The sequence below is a fragment of the Penaeus chinensis genome, chromosome 13 (assembly GCF_019202785.1).
Source record: "Penaeus chinensis breed Huanghai No. 1 chromosome 13, ASM1920278v2, whole genome shotgun sequence".
NCBI classification, from domain to species: domain Eukaryota; kingdom Metazoa; phylum Arthropoda; class Malacostraca; order Decapoda; family Penaeidae; genus Penaeus; species Penaeus chinensis.
Genome location: NC_061831.1, coordinates 3,786,254 through 3,803,753, shown reverse-complemented (window position 1 = coordinate 3,803,753; position 17,500 = coordinate 3,786,254). Strand labels below are relative to the sequence as shown.

The following is a 17,500-nucleotide window of genomic DNA, read 5'->3' as shown; positions in this document are numbered from 1 at the left end:
TTAGAATAATTTAAGGTGTATATTCATTGCGACAAATGCAGTCAGGTTTATGAATGAGGAATGCGGATAATGAATACAATAACTAATTCAGCTATGCAAAGTAAGTGGGGTGAATTTTAGAATATTTTAAGGGATATATTCATGGCGACAAACGTAGTCAAAATGTTTATGAAGGAGGAATGAGGAGAATGAAGGAGAGTGAGTGATTCCACAATGCAGGAAACGTAATTTCATAATATATCGTCATCAGGTTTTGATGATGATGATGTGACCTCTGACTTTTTGTTAGAGTGTGATGTTATTCATTCTCGTTCGTACTTTTTCCTACGTGTGTAATTTCGTTAAGTGAAGGGTTAAACGCGATATGAATATGCGGTTATGTATCCTTGACGGTAAAAGTTTTTTTTTTTTTATTTTCAATTAATGAAAAATTATCTCATTTGCTGGATTATTACAGAATGTGTTTAAAGGAAACTAACTCGTTAATCTTCAAAACATCAGTAATACTTTGATTTTTTTTGGCGTGTGTATTTGAAATGAAAAACATTTTCGTGGGCTTAGTGCAGAATTTTGAGGAAATAGCACATTATTATTTATAAAGCTTCGGTATATTAATCATCAATTTGATAGTATGTTAGTATAATTTAATATAATAATATTAAAATGAAATTCTTAATTTGATGATTACTATGTTGGTATAATTTAATATGATATAAGTGATTATCAAATTAAGAACTGTATTTTCGGCATATACTTGTCACTTAAAACAGAACAAAAATGAATGCCCTCAGTTAAAAATAATCATGGATTCCCTGCGTAGAAAAGAAAAAAACTAAACAAATAATTAAAAATGACTAAATGAATAAGTAAATAAATAAGTAAATAAGTAAATAAACAGGTAGGTAAGTAAAGGAGCAAATAGATAAATAGATAAATAAACATAGAAAGATAAATAGATAGATACATATAGCTAAATAGATAAATAAACATAGATAAACAGATAGATATATAGATAGATAAATAGATAGATATATAGCTAGATAAATAGATAGATATATAGGTAGATAAATCGATAAATAAACATAGAAAGATAAATCGATAAATAAACATAGAAAGATAAATCGATAAATAAACATAGAAAGATAAATCGATAAATAAACATAGAAAGATAAATCGATAAATAAACATAGAAAGATAAATCGATAAATAAACATAGAAAGATAAATCGATAAATAAACATAGAAAGATAAATAGATAAATAAACAGAGAAAGATAAATCGATAGATAAACATAGATAGATAAATATATAAATACGTAAATGAGTAAATGAATAAGTGAACGAATGAATGCATGAATAAAAGCAAGACGGGAAACCCAAGCGCACGCCCCCCGGACCCCGCCTGCCCCTTACCCCGGGATCAAGTGGCTGACTAAGTGAAGCCAGGACCCGGAGAAGCTCTCCGTGATGCGTCAGTGAACTTGGGTTAAAGGTAATTTAAAGTTTAATCGGCAGTGAAAAAGGAGGACGAGAGGGTGAAGGGTGAGGTTACCGGGAGATTATTGGACTCTTGAATAAAAGGAAATAGCGACTTTCTGTTGGCATTTTCTCCGCTGCGTAGGCAGTTGGCGAGAGGCGCGAGTATGTATCGAGTGCTTGGGGGTGGGGTGGTGGGGGGAATCTTGTTAGGCTTGGGATATTAAAGTCGTGTTTTGTTTTAGTTATGTATTCGTTTTTGAAGGAAGACTGAAGATATAAGGACGAGTAAGAATGAGAGAGAGAGAGAGAGAGAGAGAGAGAGAGAGAGAGAGAGAGAGAGAGAGAGAGAGAGAGAGAGAGAGAGAGAGAGAGAGAGAGAAGAAAAAGGAATGAATAGAAGAAAAAAAATATTGTCGTAAAATATTAGTGATAATTTAGATGGAAAACAAGACGAAAAAAAGTAAATATTTAAAGTTGTGTGGACGCCCGCGAAGACGTACTCTGTCGATGTAAATATTATAAAAAAAATACTAAAAGTTTTCAACCTTAATGGAATCCACAAGAAGCGCAGAAAATCCCTTCCCAAGACGCTTTCAACTTGATTCAGAAGGGTGAGGTGGTGTCAGTCACAGCTCCTTTAAACCTCGCAAACTCATACGACGGATGGAGGAAAGTGGGAAGGAGGAGAGAGAGGAAAGCTTGTAAATGCACGCTGCGGACACATATTGGTTCATTTTCGGAATGAGGATGCAAAACCCTTTTCCATTTCCGGGCGATGTGGCCGGGCTGTTCGTGGATGAGAGTTGGCCTTCTCGTTGGGGCTTCCGACATTCAATCTAGCATGACGGGGCTTCTCATGCTGTTCCGGGGTCAAGTTCCTGATTATATATTTTGTTTTCGTTTTTTTCTTATATTATACGTAAGTTCCTTCTTATGTAGTTTTTTTTTTTTTTTTTTACTTTATTTTTTTTACGGGATTGTTGCGCAGTGCATCGTCTCCGTGTAGCCATATGCACAAGCACGATTTATTCCGTAGCCAAAGATGAATTTATGTATGAGTTCCCGTGTGTGTTGCGACGAGAGAGAGCAGTGGATAAAAGTGCACATAAACCTTCACATTTGCTTGCAGATGAGAATCCCTGCGTTATGATTCTTTAAAGTATTTTTATTATTATTATTTTTATTTTTTATTATTTTTTTTTTTTTGCAACGATCCATCTCCTTCACGTTGCAACCTCGGGCGATAAATTTCCGTACGGAGGGAAGGTCTCCCATATGTTAAAGAGTCGTGGCGCGGAACGGTCGCTGCGGAAGTGCGCGCAAAACACCTCGAGGCGTTAGGTTCTTCCCGTCGCGCAAAAGCCGGCCGGGTTTGGGAGAGGAGGGAAGCCCGGCGGAGATTGGGATGAGGGAGTGAGAGGGAGTGGAGAGGGAGTGAGAGCCAGGCGAAGAAAAGGGACGAGGGAGTGAGAGCCAGGCGAAGAAAGGGATGAGGGAGTAAAAGCCCAGGCGAGGGAGTGAAAGCCCAGGCGAGGGAGTGAAAGCCCAGGCGAGGGAGTGAAAGCCCAGGCGAGGGAGTGAAAAATCCGACGGAGTTTGGGACGAGGGAGTGAATAGAGAGCGGAAGCCAGACGAAGATAAGGGAGTGAGAGCCCGACGGAACATAGGGGCATGGTAGTGAGATGGAGTGAGACGGAGTGAGACGGGAGCAAGACAGAAGAGGGAGGACGATGGTCAAGATAACAGTGACGAGTAGGGACAGAAAGGGGCAGGAGAATTTGGCGTCCGGTGCGAGTGGCGCGGAGGTCGTCGCCCAGAGTGAATCAGCGGAGGTGAGTGGAGGAAACTTGGTGATGTGGATGGATGGGGGGATGGATGGGGGGTGAATGGGGGAGGCGGGGGTTGGTTCTCGATGGGGGGGGGGGGGGTGCCCCACGTGTGCTGAGGACGAGTGATTGCAAAAGTTCCATTTGTCGTTTAGACACGCACATACATACGTACGTACGTACGTATATTATATACATGTATACATATATGTATATATATATATATATTATATATACGGACGTACATATATACATACATACATATATGCGTGCATACATGAATGCATGCCTACATACACGTTATATGCAAACATGTATGCATACATATATACATGGCATTCATACATACATGCATACAGGGCATACATACATGCATACAGGGCATACATACATACATACATACAGGGCATACATACATGCATACATGGCATACATACATGCATACATACAGAGCATACATACATACAGGGCATACATACATACATACATACATACAGGGCATACATATATACATACATACATACAGGGCATACATTCATACATACATACAGGGCATACATTCATACATACATACAGGGCATACATACATACATACATACAGGGCATACATACATACATACATACAGGGCATACATACATGCATACAGGGCATACATACATACATATATACAGGTATACAGGTCATACATACATGCATACATACATATAGGCCATACATACATTCAGGCCATACATACACATATTGTGTGGAATTCATGTCAAACAAATTGCAAATAGAACATCGAAGGAAAGTATAGGAAAACTCACGAATATGTCGAAGGCCTTTTCGCTTTTCTGCTTCATCAGGGCATATAAGACAAGACATAGTTGTATATACATGTACTGAACGGTCAGGTCACGTCGGTAATTAGGCATGCAACGATTCGTGTTGAAGTTGTTGGTTGGATGAATGAACGCCGCTTCTACCATCTTCCTTTGCCGTGAGAGCAGGCCTTGTTTTATGATGGAGGCCTGGGACCACTTAGGGAGATGGCCGTCGGTGTCGACGTGAACAAAGAAGGCGCTCCTCGTGTCATGTCGTCGGAGGGCGCTGCGGAGTTGGTCGATTCGTTGTTCGTGGAGGCCTCGTCCTGCCTCACCTATGTATACTTTATCACAGCCACCGCAAGGTATGCTGTACAGTTGTGTGTACACCTGGCTAAGAGGTCTGCTGTGGTCTGACCTCTTTTTCCTTATGACATCTCCGATCTTCTTATCAGAAGTGGTAGTTATCTTCTTTGTGGGGCCCAACAGGACTTTTAGGTGTTCTTTCAACTTCGAGTGTGGGATGATAATTCTGTGTGTCTTGTTTTGTGTGGCGTCCCCTCTTGATCGAGTCAGAATCTTTTCTGCCTTGCGTCGGAGGTGTGTGAGCAAGGCGTAAGGGTAACGGAGGCTGTTGGAAGGTGTTACTGACGTGTTATATTTCCTCCTCCGGGAACTACGGGCTCTGAGGAAGAAAACAATGACCACGCCTTCTTTAGTTCTATTGTTATGGGCAAAGAAATAGTGTGCAAAATCATCTTTATTTGTGTGTGTTTTTTTACATCGAGAACACCGGGCCGCAGGTCTCCTATGGATTACGGTTTCGAGGAAAGAAAGCTGTTAATGTCTCTCTTTTTGTATGGTGAACTTTATGGAGGGGTGCACTGTAGTCTGTGGAGGAGCTCTTGTAGGTTTGACCTGGTCGGCACTACAGGGAGGATGCCATCTGCATTGCGAAGCCAAACTACATGATTTCCCACGAAGTTCCGGTAATAGTCAGCTTCGCGGGTTTCCGTAAACGATATGGCTCAATTCTTTCAGCAGTCCTTGCCCATCTGTGTGTATATATTATATATATATATATATATATATATATATATATATATAACACACATATATACACATATGCTTATACATATATATATATATATATATATATATATATATATATATACCTCCTCCTCCTCCTCCTCCTCCTCCTCCTCCTTCTCCTCCTCCTCCTCCTTCTCCTCCTTCTCCTCCTCCTCCTCCTTCTCCTTCTTCTCCTCCTTCTCCTCCTTCTCCTCCTTCTCCTCCTTCTCCTCTTCCTTCTCCTCCTCCTCTTCCTCCTCCTCCTCCTCCTCCTCCTCCTCCTCCTCCTCTTCCTTCTCCTCCTCCTCCTTCTCCTTCTCCTCCTCCTCCTCCTCCTTCTCCTCCTCCTCCTCCTCCTTCTCCTCCTCCTCATTCTCCTCATTCTCCTCCTTCTCCTCCTTCTCCTCCTTCTCCTCCTTCTCCTCCTTCTCCTCCTTCACCTCCTCCTCCTCCTCCTTCCTCCCCCTTCTCCTACTCCCCCTCCTCCTCCCCCTCCTCCTCCCCCCCCTCCTCCTCCTCCCCCCTCCTCCCCCCCCCCCCCCGCACACACTTTTTTTCCATGAAAGGCCTCATCCTTCCAAGCATCTCAGAGACACGGGAACGTCCAGTGACACGGCGAGCGCATGTGTACAGAGTCACAGCCGGGGAATATTATGATCAATGGGTGTCTCCCACGTCACCCTCGCCAATGATATGGAAGAGACTGACTGAGCTTGAAGCGTGGTTGACTTTATTGACTGATGACTGCCCTGGATGGACTCGGGTTTGGTCTGTACTGACTTATGCCAGACTTCGATTAACTGATTTAGGCTGACTTACGATTGTCTTGGACTGACTTGTGACTTACTTAGAAAAGGCGTGAATGAGAATGGATTTCTTCGCAGAGTAAGAGATGCATTTGACGGACTTACACTTATCTTTGATTGACTTGGACTAACTTATGTCTGACTTAGATTGATGTATGACTGACATAGACACTCATGGCTGAATTAGACTGACTTATGATTGACTAACATAAGTAACATAACAGATCTGTGACTGACTTATGATTGACTTAGATTGACTTATGAATGTCTTGTGTCTAACTTAGACTGACTTAGACTTATAGATGTTAACAGCGTTGATTCCCGAGCTAAGAGATTGCTCTCAAGTGCTGCGCTTCCGTGAGCTAAGTCCGGCGTGTTATTTTCCTCTTGGGTTGTGACAGGCGCTGGCATGCTGTCATGATGCCTTGCACGCCATGACAGCTGCAAGAGAAGTTCATATCCGGGATGACAAGAGTAAAAGCTACTGTGTTTTTTTCCCTGGCTTGCTTCCTTTATTTATTCCTCATTCTTTGTCTTACTTTATTCCGTGGGGATCGAAGGGGGGGGGGGGGGGGATCTCGCTGTCTTAACGATCTAAAGAAAAGTTTTTTTTTTTTTGCTGATTTTATTTTAGCCTATTGTATGTATTAGAGATAGAAGGATTCAGGTTTCAAGAATCCTGTGTGTTAGTTTTTTTTAGCTATTTATGATTAACTATGAGATAGTTAAACTTATAACTAAACTAAGAACACTGAATAGATAGTATTTTACTCTCTTTACAACCCTGTCTTCCCTCTCAAGCATAGTTGGGAGTAGTCACAGGTCTGCATGTATCATTACCTATCAGTACATAGCAAATCTGCTACGAAATACAGACTTTTGACCCACACCAGCAAACACGAAAAGATAGTGAAACGCGGGTGGCGCGCCCGTAGACTTAACCTGGATCCGTTTTCTTTCTTACAGTCGATGGGTGGAGTCTTGGTGTTACTCTTGGGTATCGTCGTGTTGACATGGACACTGGGGGCGTGTGGGGCATCGTGGGCGTGGCTGCTAGTGTCCGTGGGCATCACCTGGGCGGTTGTGAGAGGCAGCTTAGAGAGGGTAGCTGAGGATGCCAGCAGGTAAGATTGTCTTTGGGTATCTGTTCCCCAAGGCTCATTTCAGATTTTTTTTCATTGTTATAATTATTGTTGTCATTATTATTATTGTCATTGTCAATATAAAGATGACGTTTACTTTATTTTGTTATCATTATTGTATTATCGTTATTTTTTTTATTATTATTATCGTCGTAATCATCATTATTGTTATTTTTCTATTATTATCACTGTTATGCTTTTATTATTGTAATTGTTTTTGTATGATTATTATTGTTATCGAAAATCCCCTATTTTTTCTTTTAAATTGCCCGCCCATTATTCTCTTTCCATTATTTTGTATAATTCTTATTATTTTTCATCAGCATTGTTTCTTATTATGTTTATTATTATTAGTTATGATTATCATTAACATTGTTGATGTTATTGTTATTACTATTATTGTTATAGTCAGTGTTATTAGTATTGTTATTAATTCTGCATGTTGTTCAGTATGTCTTTAATGTTTAGAGCACGTATCCCACTGAATCTTATTTCCTCTTGTTATCCGATTTTACTTCTCTATTATATCACAGGTATTATATTTCTTAAAAGAATAAAATAATAAACCTCAAAATAACCGAAGCCTAAGTTTAAAAAAAATTATTTATAAATAAAAATTTAAATTAAACAACGGAAATAAGAAATTATATTCTTTGGGTTAATATTCTTTACGATTTAATAAAGTTAATTAAAACCCCGCAATTGTAACAAAAAATAAAATAATAAATAAAAAAAAACTTTTTCAAATTTATATATAATAAAAATCCCCAACCACCTCCCCCCCCCCCCCCCCCCCCCCCCCCCCCCCCCCCCCCCCCCCCCCCCCCCCCCCCCCCCCCCCCCCCCCCCCCCCCCCCCCCCCCCCCCCCCCCCCCCCCCCCCCCCCCCCCCCCCCCCCCCCCCCCCCCCCCCCCCCCCCCCCCCCCCCCCCCCCCCCCCCCCCCCCCCCCCCCCCCCCCCCCCCCCCCCCCCCCCCCCCCCCCCCCCCCCCCCCCCCCCCCCCCCCCCCCCCCCCCCCCCCCCCCCCCCCCCCCCCCCCCCCCCCCCCCCCCCCCCCCCCCCCCCCCCCCCCCCCCCTTTTTTTTTTTTTTTTTTTTTTTTTTTTTTTTTTTTTTTTTTTTTTTTTTTTTTTTTTTTTTTTTTTTTTTTTTTTTTTTTTTTTTTTTTTTTTTTTTTTTTTTTTTTTTTTTTTTTTTTTTTTTTTTTTTTTTTTTTTTTTTTTTTTTTTTTTTTTTTTTTTTTTTTTTTTTTTTTTTTTTTTTTTTTTTTTTTTTTTTTTTTTTTTTTTTTTTTTTTTTTTTTTTTTTTTTTTTTTTTTTTTTTTTTTTTTTTTTTTTTTTTTTTTTTTTTTTTTTTTTTTTTTTTTTTTTTTTTTTTTTTTTTTTTTTTTTTTTTTTTTTTTTTTTTTTTTTTTTTTTTTTTTTTTTTTTTTTTTTTTTTTTTTTTTTTTTTTTTTTTTTTTTTTTTTTTTTTTTTTTTTTTTTTTTTTTTTTTTTTTTTTTTTTTTTTTTTTTTTTTTTTTTTTTTTTTTTTTTTTTTTTTTTTTTTTTTTTTTTTTTTTTTTTTTTTTTTTTTTTTTTTTTTTTTTTTTTTTTTTTTTTTTTATATGCTGTCGTGTCATATATAAATCTCACACTGCTGTATAACATCCGTCGGCCTACGCCATCTCCGGTCTCTTGCTCCCTTGCCTGTCATTATCCACGCCTTTACCGAGTTGACCTACATCCCACACCCAGGATGTGGGACGTAAATCTCTATTTTACTGTTTTGTTTTTTTGTTTTTGTTTTTGTTTTTGTTTTCCGAGATGAAGCTTTTATATCTATCTGTTTATCGTTTGTATTGAATGGGTCTCTCTCTCTCTCTCTCTCCCTCTCATCTCCTCTCTCTCTCCTCTCTCTCCTCTCAATTCCTCTCTCCCTCTCTCTCTCATCACCTCTCTCTCCTTCCTCTTTCTCTCTCTTTTCCTCTCTCTCTCTCTTTCCCATCTCTCCATCTTTCTCTCCTCTCTTCTCTCTCTCTCTCTCTTTCTCTCTTCCCTCTCCTCTTTCTCTCTCTCTCATCTTCCTCATCTCTTCTCTTTCTTCTCTCTCTCTCTTTCTCTCTCTATCTTTCTCTCTCTCTCTTTCTCTCTCTATCTTCTCTCTCTCTCTCTCTCTCTCTCTCTCTCTCTCTCTCTCTCTCTCTCTCTCTCTCTCTCTCTCTCTCTCTCTCTCTCTCTCTCTCGCTTTCCCTCCCTCCCTCCCTCTCCTTTTCATTCAACGTTTTTTCTTCATCCTTCATCTACGTGTCTTCTTCATCCTTCATCTACGTGTCTTCCAAGCCATCTACCTTTGAACTTCATAGGTCGTGCCCTTTTCCCCTAGTCTGAGATAAGTGTTCTCTCACCTTTACACTCACCGTCACTTGCCTCTGTTCGCTGTTATCCTAAGCCTCCCTTGAACCGTTCTCTTTTTTTCTTTTTCTTTTTTTTTTCTTTTTTTGATAGACGGGAAAATGTGTGTGTGTGTGTGTGTGTGTGTGTGTGTGTTGTTTCTGTGGTATGTACCGTAGTATATTTTATTGTTATGGTGTATTGTAGTATACATTTTATTATCTGAATATTTTGGCATTTGTACCATTTGTATATCATTTCTATAGTATAGATATTGCATGTGTGGTATATAGTATATTATTTTCGTAAGATATTATTGTTCAAGTTGTGATATATAATTCCAGTTGAATATTAAGGTACATATGATGCTTGGTTTCTCAGGTGCATGATTCCTCGCAATATTACCAGAGAGCGAGGGAGAGCGAGAGAGAGGGAGTGGGAGAGCGAGAGCGAGAGAGAGGGAAAGAGAGCGAGAGAGAGGGAAAGAGAGCGAGAGAGAGGGAAAGAGAGCGAGAGAGAGGAAAAGAGAGCGAGAGAGAGGGAAAGAGAGCGAGAGAGAGGGAAAGAGAGCGAGAGAGAGGGAATTAGAGCGAGAGAGAGGGAATGAGAGCGAGAGAGAGGGAAAGAGAGCGAGAGAGAGGGAAAGAGAGCGAGAGAGAGGGAATTAGAGCGAGAGAGAGGGAAAGAGAGCGAGAGAGAGGGAAAGAGAGCGAGAGAGAGGGAAAGAGAGCGAGAGAGAGGGAAAGAGAGCGAGAGAGAGGGAAAGAGAGCGAGAGAGAGGGAAAGAGAGCGAGAGAGAGGGAAAGAGAGCGAGAGAGAGGGAAAGAGAGCGAGAGAGAGGGAATTAGAGCGAGAGAGAGGGAAAGAGAGCGAGAGAGAGGGAAAGAGAGCGAGAGAGAGGGAAAGAGAGCGAGAGAGAGGGAAAGAGAGCGAGAGAGAGGGAAAGAGAGCGAGAGAGAGGGAAAGAGAGCGAGAGAGAGGGAAAGAGAGCGAGAGAGAGGGAAAGAGAGCGAGAGAGAGGGAAAGAGAGCGAGAGAGAGGGAAAGAGAGCGAGAGAGAGGGAAAGAGAGCGAGAGAGAGGGAAAGAGAGCGAGAGAGAGGGAAAGAGAGCGAGAGAGAGGGAAAGAGAGCGAGAGAGAGGGAAAGAGAGCGAGAGAGAGGGAAAGAGAGCGAGAGAGAGGGAAAGAGAGCGAGAGAGAGGGAAAGAGAGCGAGAGAGAGGGAAAGAGAGCGAGAGAGCGAGAGAGAGGGAAAGAGAGCGAGAGAGAGGGAAAGAGAGCGAGAGAGAGGGAAAGAGAGCGAGAGAGAGGGAAAGAGAGCGAGAGAGAGGGAAAGAGAGCGAGAGAGAGGGAAAGAGAGCGAGAGAGAGGGAAAGAGAGCGAGAGAGAGGGAAAGAGAGCGAGAGAGAGGGAAAGAGAGCGAGAGAGAGGGAAAGAGAGCGAGAGAGAGGGAAAGAGAGCGAGAGAGAGGGAAAGAGAGCGAGAGAGAGGGAAAGAGAGCGAGAGAGAGGGAAAGAGAGCGAGAGAGAGGGAAAGAGAGCGAGAGAGAGAGGGAGAGAGAGCGAGAGAGAGAGGGCGAGAGAGAGGGAGAGAGAGCGAGAGAGAGGGAGAGAGAGGGCGAGAGAGAGGGAAGAGAGGCGAGAGAGAGGGAAGAGAGAGGGCGAGAGAGGAGGGAGAAGAGAGAGCGAGAGAGAGGGAAAGAGAGCGAGAGAGAGGGAAAGAGAGCGAGAGAGAGGGAAAGAGAGCGAGAGAGAGGGCGAGAGAGCGAGAGAGAGGGCGAGAGAGCGAGAGAGAGGGCGAGAGAGCGAGAGAGAGGGCGAGAGAGCGAGAGAGAGGGCGAGAGAGCGAGAGAGAGGGCGAGAGAGCGAGAGAGAGGGCGAGAGAGCGAGAGAGAGGGCGAGAGAGCGAGAGAGAGGGCGAGAGAGCGAGAGAGAGGGCGAGAGAGCGAGAGAGAGGGCGAGAGAGCGAGAGAGAGGGCGAGAGAGCGAGAGAGAGGGCGAGAGAGCGAGAGAGAGGGGCGAGAGAGCGAGAGAGAGGGCGAGAGAGCGAGAGAGAGGGCGAGAGAGCGAGAGAGAGGGCGAGAGAGCGAGAGAGAGGGCGAGAGAGCGAGAGAGAGGGCGAGAGAGCGAGAGAGAGGGCGAGAGAGCGAGAGAGAGGGCGAGAGAGCGAGAGAGAGGGCGAGAGAGCGAGAGAGAGGGCGAGAGAGCGAGAGAGAGGGCGAGAGAGCGAGAGAGAGGGCGAGAGAGCGAGAGAGAGGGCGAGAGAGCGAGAGAGAGGGCGAGAGAGCGAGAGAGAGGGCGAGAGAGCGAGAGAGAGGGCGAGAGAGCGAGAGAGAGGGCGAGAGAGCGAGAGAGAGGGCGAGAGAGCGAGAGAGAGGGCGAGAGAGCGAGAGAGAGGGCGAGAGAGCGAGAGAGAGGGCGAGAGAGCGAGAGAGAGGGCGAGAGAGCGAGAGAGAGGGCGAGAGAGCGAGAGAGAGGAGCGAGAGAGCGAGAGAGAGGGCGAGAGAGCGAGAGAGAGGGGCGAGAGAGCGAGAGAGAGGGCGAGAGAGCGAGAGAGAGGGCGAGAGAGCGAGAGAGAGGGCGAGAGAGCGAGAGAGAGGGCGAGAGAGCGAGAGAGAGGGCGAGAGAGCGAGAGAGAGGGCGAGAGAGCGAGAGAGAGGGCGAGAGAGCGAGAGAGAGGGCGAGAGAGCGAGAGAGAGGGCGAGAGAGCGAGAGAGAGGACGAGAGAGCGAGAGAGAGGGGCGAGAGAGCGAGAGAGAGGGCGAGATAGCGAGAGAGCGAGAGAGAGGGCGAGATAGCGAGAGAGCGAGAGAGAGGGCGAGAGAGCGAGAGAGCGAGAGAGAGGGCGAGAGAGCGAGAGAGAGGGCGAGAGAGCGAGAGAGAGGGCGAGAGAGCGAGAGAGAGGGCGAGAGAGCGAGAGAGAGGGCGAGAGAGAGGGCGAGAGAGCGAGAGAGAGGGCGAGAGAGCGAGAGAGAGGGCGAGAGAGCGAGAGAGAGGGCGAGAGAGCGAGAGAGAGGGCGAGAGAGCGAGAGAGAGGGCGAGAGAGCGAGAGAGAGGGCGAGAGAGAGGGCGAGAGAGCGAGAGAGAGGGCGAGAGAGCGAGAGAGAGGGCGAGAGAGCGAGAGAGAGGGGCGAGAGAGCGAGAGAGAGGGCGAGAGAGCGAGAGAGCGAGAGAGCGAGAGAGAGGGCGAGAGAGCGAGAGAGACTAAACAGTTTGAAGGTCGTAAAATCATACAAGCGAGAGACACACACACACACACACACACACACACACACACACACACACACACACACACACACACACACACACACACACACACACACACACACACACACACACACACACACACACACACACACACACACACACACACACACACACACACACACACACACACACGTACACACACACGTACACACACACACGTACACACACACACACACACACACACACACACACACACACACACACACACACATGTACAGTCACATGTACATTCACATGTACATTCACATGTACATTCACATATATAATACACATACATATATATATATATACTATATATATATATATATATATATATATATATATATATATATATATATATTATATATATATATATATATATATATATATATATATATATATATATATATATATATATATATATATATATAAAGTGTTTATAAGTATGTCTATACACATACATATCCTCTATTCACGTATTGCTTGTCTCATGACCACTGACCTGCAAAATCCCTCGACTGCACCATCTCTTTCCTGCGTGTTTATTTGTTTGTGTAATCTGCCTGCAAAGCCATTTATCAACATGATCCCTCTAGTTTACGCTTCCCTAACTAATGCATGGTTTGTTTCTCGTTTTGCTTTCTACGGACGAAACTTTCGCCAATTCTTGTTTATCTACGGGAGGTCTGGTTTTACTGATAATAAAAAAAAATTATAAGCTGCAGCAGTGTTTTCTCGGAGGTAGAGAATGTGATGGCATGGTGTTATGTCTGTCATGTCGTGGTGTAACCTCTTACCTTTGTCATTTCTTGGCTCGGTGTTTCCATTCTCTCTTCCCTCCATTCTCTCTCTCTTTCTCGTTCTCTTTTTTCTATCTAAATTTTCTCTTTCTTTCTCACTAACTTTCTCTTTCTTTCTCTTTCTGTCTCTTTAACTTTTTCTCCCTCCCTCCCTCCCTTTCCCTCTTTCTCCTCATCTCTCTCCATCCTCCCCCCTCCCCCCCACCTTCTACCAACCGACATTCCCGCTTCGAGCTTCCTCCGTGACGCCCTCTCTGCGCCTCCAGATACGTGTCTCTCCGCCTGCACCGCCGTCGGGCCCTGCAGGCAGACGAGACGTGCGAATGGCTGAACATCCTCCTGAATCGGTGGTGGGTCTTCTCCTCGTCGTCCATCTTCGCCAAAGCCAAGGCTGCCTTGGATCCCAGGCTCCTTGAGGCCAAACCTGCTTTCCTGGGTGGGTATTGCTTCTGTGTTTTTTTTTTTTTTTTTTTTTTGATTTGTTATTATTTTATTATTTCTTGAGAGCCTGGACTTTTTCTTTTATCTTTTTTTTTTATCTAGTATTTATTTATATTTAATTATCTGTTCTTTTCTTGGTCGATGGACATGTCTTTTTTTTCTTGAGAACTTCTCCTGGCTGTTTAATTATTGATCTGTTATACTTATTATTGTTTATTTTTACGTAATTTCAATTCATGCAGAAATATTTGCTATTTAGAAGCGTTACTGCGCACTTGCTTCTCGCGCGTGAGGGAGTGAGTCACGAGTGGTACTTCCCGCCCGCAGAGACCATCAGCTTGAAGCAGCTTTCTCTCGGCGACCGCACGCCCGTCATCCGCAGCGTCCGCGCCTGGGATGTCAGCACGCCCGGGGTGGAGGGGGTGTCCCGCCGGCCTCTGTGCCCCTCACGGCCTCCTGCAGGACTCGACCATGCCCCCACGCACACAGTCGCGCTGCTGTGCGATCTCGCCCTCGACTCCGACTCCTTCTCGGCCGTGCTGGCGGCCAGGATCGGCGGCAAAGGGTGAGGCGAAGGGGAGGCGCATTTCGCTCGCTTTCGTTTGTTTCTTTCTTTCTTAGTTAGTCTTTTCCTTTCACTCTCTCTTTCTCCCTCCTTCCCTCCCTATCCCTCCCCATCCCTCCCCCTCCTTCCCCCTCCTTCCCCCTCCTTCCCCCTCCTTCCCCCTCCCTCCCCCTCCTTGCCCCTCCTATCCCCTCCCATCCCCTCCCTCCCTCCCCCTCCCTCCCCCTCCCTCTCTCTCTCATTCCCCAATATATATATATATGTATGTATGTATGTATGTATGTATGTATGTATGCGTGTATATATATATGTATATATATGTATATATATGTATATATATATATATATAGTAAAAACATCAGTGTAAGAAATCATTATTCATTAACTTATGAACTTTCACCAGTCAGATCTCGGTTCTTCATGACAGATTCCTCAGTTTTTGAGAACAGTATTTCATGAATTTGCCTCCTCGTTTCATGGATGAAATATTATGCAGCGTGGGTGGCCTGGGATCCTCGCTCTCGGTGGTTTTGATGAATTGACTAAGCTAGCTCCTTAATCTTCCTCCGTTATACATACATACGTGCATAAATGTATGCATACGGACAACTATCTCTATATTTAAATATGATCAGTTATGGTAATTCAGTCATTAGCGGCACACAAATTAACACGACATTAACATAAACACACACAAAATAAACACACAAACAGATTTACAAACACAACAGAGTTTAAAACCAAGACAAAAAAAAAAAAAATCTTTGAATGTTGTTTCAAAGATTTTTCTTTTTTACTTTCATTTTTTTTTCACTGTTCGTCTTGTTGTCTCGAATTGCTTAACCTATTGATACGATCTGTGGCTTCTTGTTTCTTTAATCAAGTGTTCACTGTAATTTCAAATCATTATTTTGCTTCGAAATCCTTCCGTGTATCCGTTTATCGATGCATTTATTAGTTAATCTATCTATCCGGACGTTCGCTAGTTCGTTCATTTATTTATTCGTTTGTTTATTTATTTATTCATTTATTTATTCAGTTCATTCCATTCCATTCCGTCCTCCCCCCCCCCCCTCCTGTGTTCTTGCCACCCATCTAATCAACCACTCATCCATCATCCATTTCTGTATCCTTACTATCCACCCACTCACATCCATCCACCCTTCAACCCTGCAACCCCTTCACCTATCCACCTCCCCTCCCCTCCACCTATCCACCTCCCCTCCCCTCCACCTATCCACCTCCCCTCCCCTCCACCTATCCACCTTCCCTCCCCTCCACCTATCCACCTCCCCTCCCCTCCACCTATCCACCTCCCCTCCCCTCCACCTATCCACCTCCCCTCCCCTCCACCTATCCACCTCCCCTCCCCTCCACCTATCCACCTCCCCTCCCCTCCACCTATCCAACTCCCCTCCCCTCCACCTATCCACCTCCCCTCCCCTCCACCTATCCACCTCCCCTCCCCTCCACTTATCCACCTCCCCTCCCCTCCCCTCCCCTCCACCTATCCACCCATCCATCCAAGATTCCCATTCAAAATCGTCATTTATCCCTCCATCCAACATCCATCTTTCGTGTCCTATCCATCCCATCCACACTCCCACTTTCCGTGCCCTATCCCTCCAACCAACCATATCAGACCATCCCATTCAAAGTTGTCATCCATCCTTCCTTCCTTCCTTCTTCTGTATCCTTGCCAACCCTCCAGTTCTCCACTCACCTTGCCAACCCTCCAGTTCTCCACTCACCTATCCACCCCCTCACCCATCCACTCCCTCACCCAAACACTCCCTCACCCATCCACTCACCAATCCACTCGCTCACTTATCCACTCACCTACCCACTCACCTACCCACTCACCCACCCACTCACCCACCCACTCACCCACCCACTCACCCACCCACTCACCCATCCACTCACCTACCCACTCCCTCAACCATCCACCCATTCACCCATCCACCTACTCACCCATCCACCCACTCACCCACCCACCCCCTCACCCATCCACCCACTCACCCATCCACCCCCTCACCCATCCACCCCCTTATCCATCCACCCCCTCACCCATCCACCCCCTCACCCATCCACCCCTCACCCATCCACCCCTCACCCATCCACCCCCTCACCCATCCACCCCCTCACCCATCCACCCCCTCACCCATCCACCCACCTCACCCATCCACCCCTTACGCCATCCACCTTACCCATCCACCCCATCACACCATCCACCCCTCACCCATCCACCCCTCACCCATCCACCCCCACCCCTCACCCATCACCCTCACCCATCCACCCACTCACCCATCCACCCACTCACCCATCCACCCACTCACCCATCCACCCCACTCACCCATCCACCCCCATCCACCCCCACCCACTCACCCATCACACACCCACCCCACCCATCACCCATCCACCCACTCACCCACCCACCCACCCATACACCCACCCACCCTTACACCCACCCACCCTATCCACCCACCTCTCCCATCCACCCCCTCACCCATCCACCCCCTCACCCATCCACCCCCTCACCCATCCACCCCCTCACCCATCCACCCCCTCACCCATCCACCCCCTCACCCATCCACCCCCTCACCCATCCACCCCCTCACCCATCCACCCCCTCACCCATCCACCCCCTCACCCATCCACCCCCTCACCCATCCACCCCCTCACCCATCCACCCCCTCACCCATCCACCCCCTCACCCATCCACCCCCTCATCCATCCACCCACTCACCCATCCACCCCCTCACCCATCCACCCACTCACCCATCCACCCCCTCACCCATCCACCCCCTCACCCATCCACCCACTCACCCATCCACCCACTCACCCATCCACCCACTCACCCATCCACCCACTCACCCATCCACCCACTCACCCATCCACCCACTCACCCATCCACCCACTCACCCATCCACCCCCTCACCCATCCACCCCCTCA

The 17,500-nt window shown here is 45.8% G+C and overlaps 1 protein-coding gene across 9 annotated transcripts in view; it reads left to right on the top strand.

The window, feature by feature from the left end:
* The window catches only part of LOC125031428, a 154,924-nt gene that overhangs the window by 97,852 nt on the left and 39,572 nt on the right, over positions 1–17,500 (top strand). For all 9 annotated transcript variants that reach the window (XR_007115488.1, XM_047622157.1, XM_047622158.1 and 6 more), the window contains 3 exons: positions 6,951–7,108; positions 13,808–13,977; positions 14,310–14,547. Coding sequence is in view for 8 of the 9 variants with exons in the window: in XM_047622157.1 (XP_047478113.1) it covers positions 6,951–7,108; positions 13,808–13,977; positions 14,310–14,547 (566 nt within the window). In the remaining variant the exon portion in view is untranslated. The remainder of the gene's footprint in view (positions 1–6,950; positions 7,109–13,807; positions 13,978–14,309; positions 14,548–17,500) is intronic.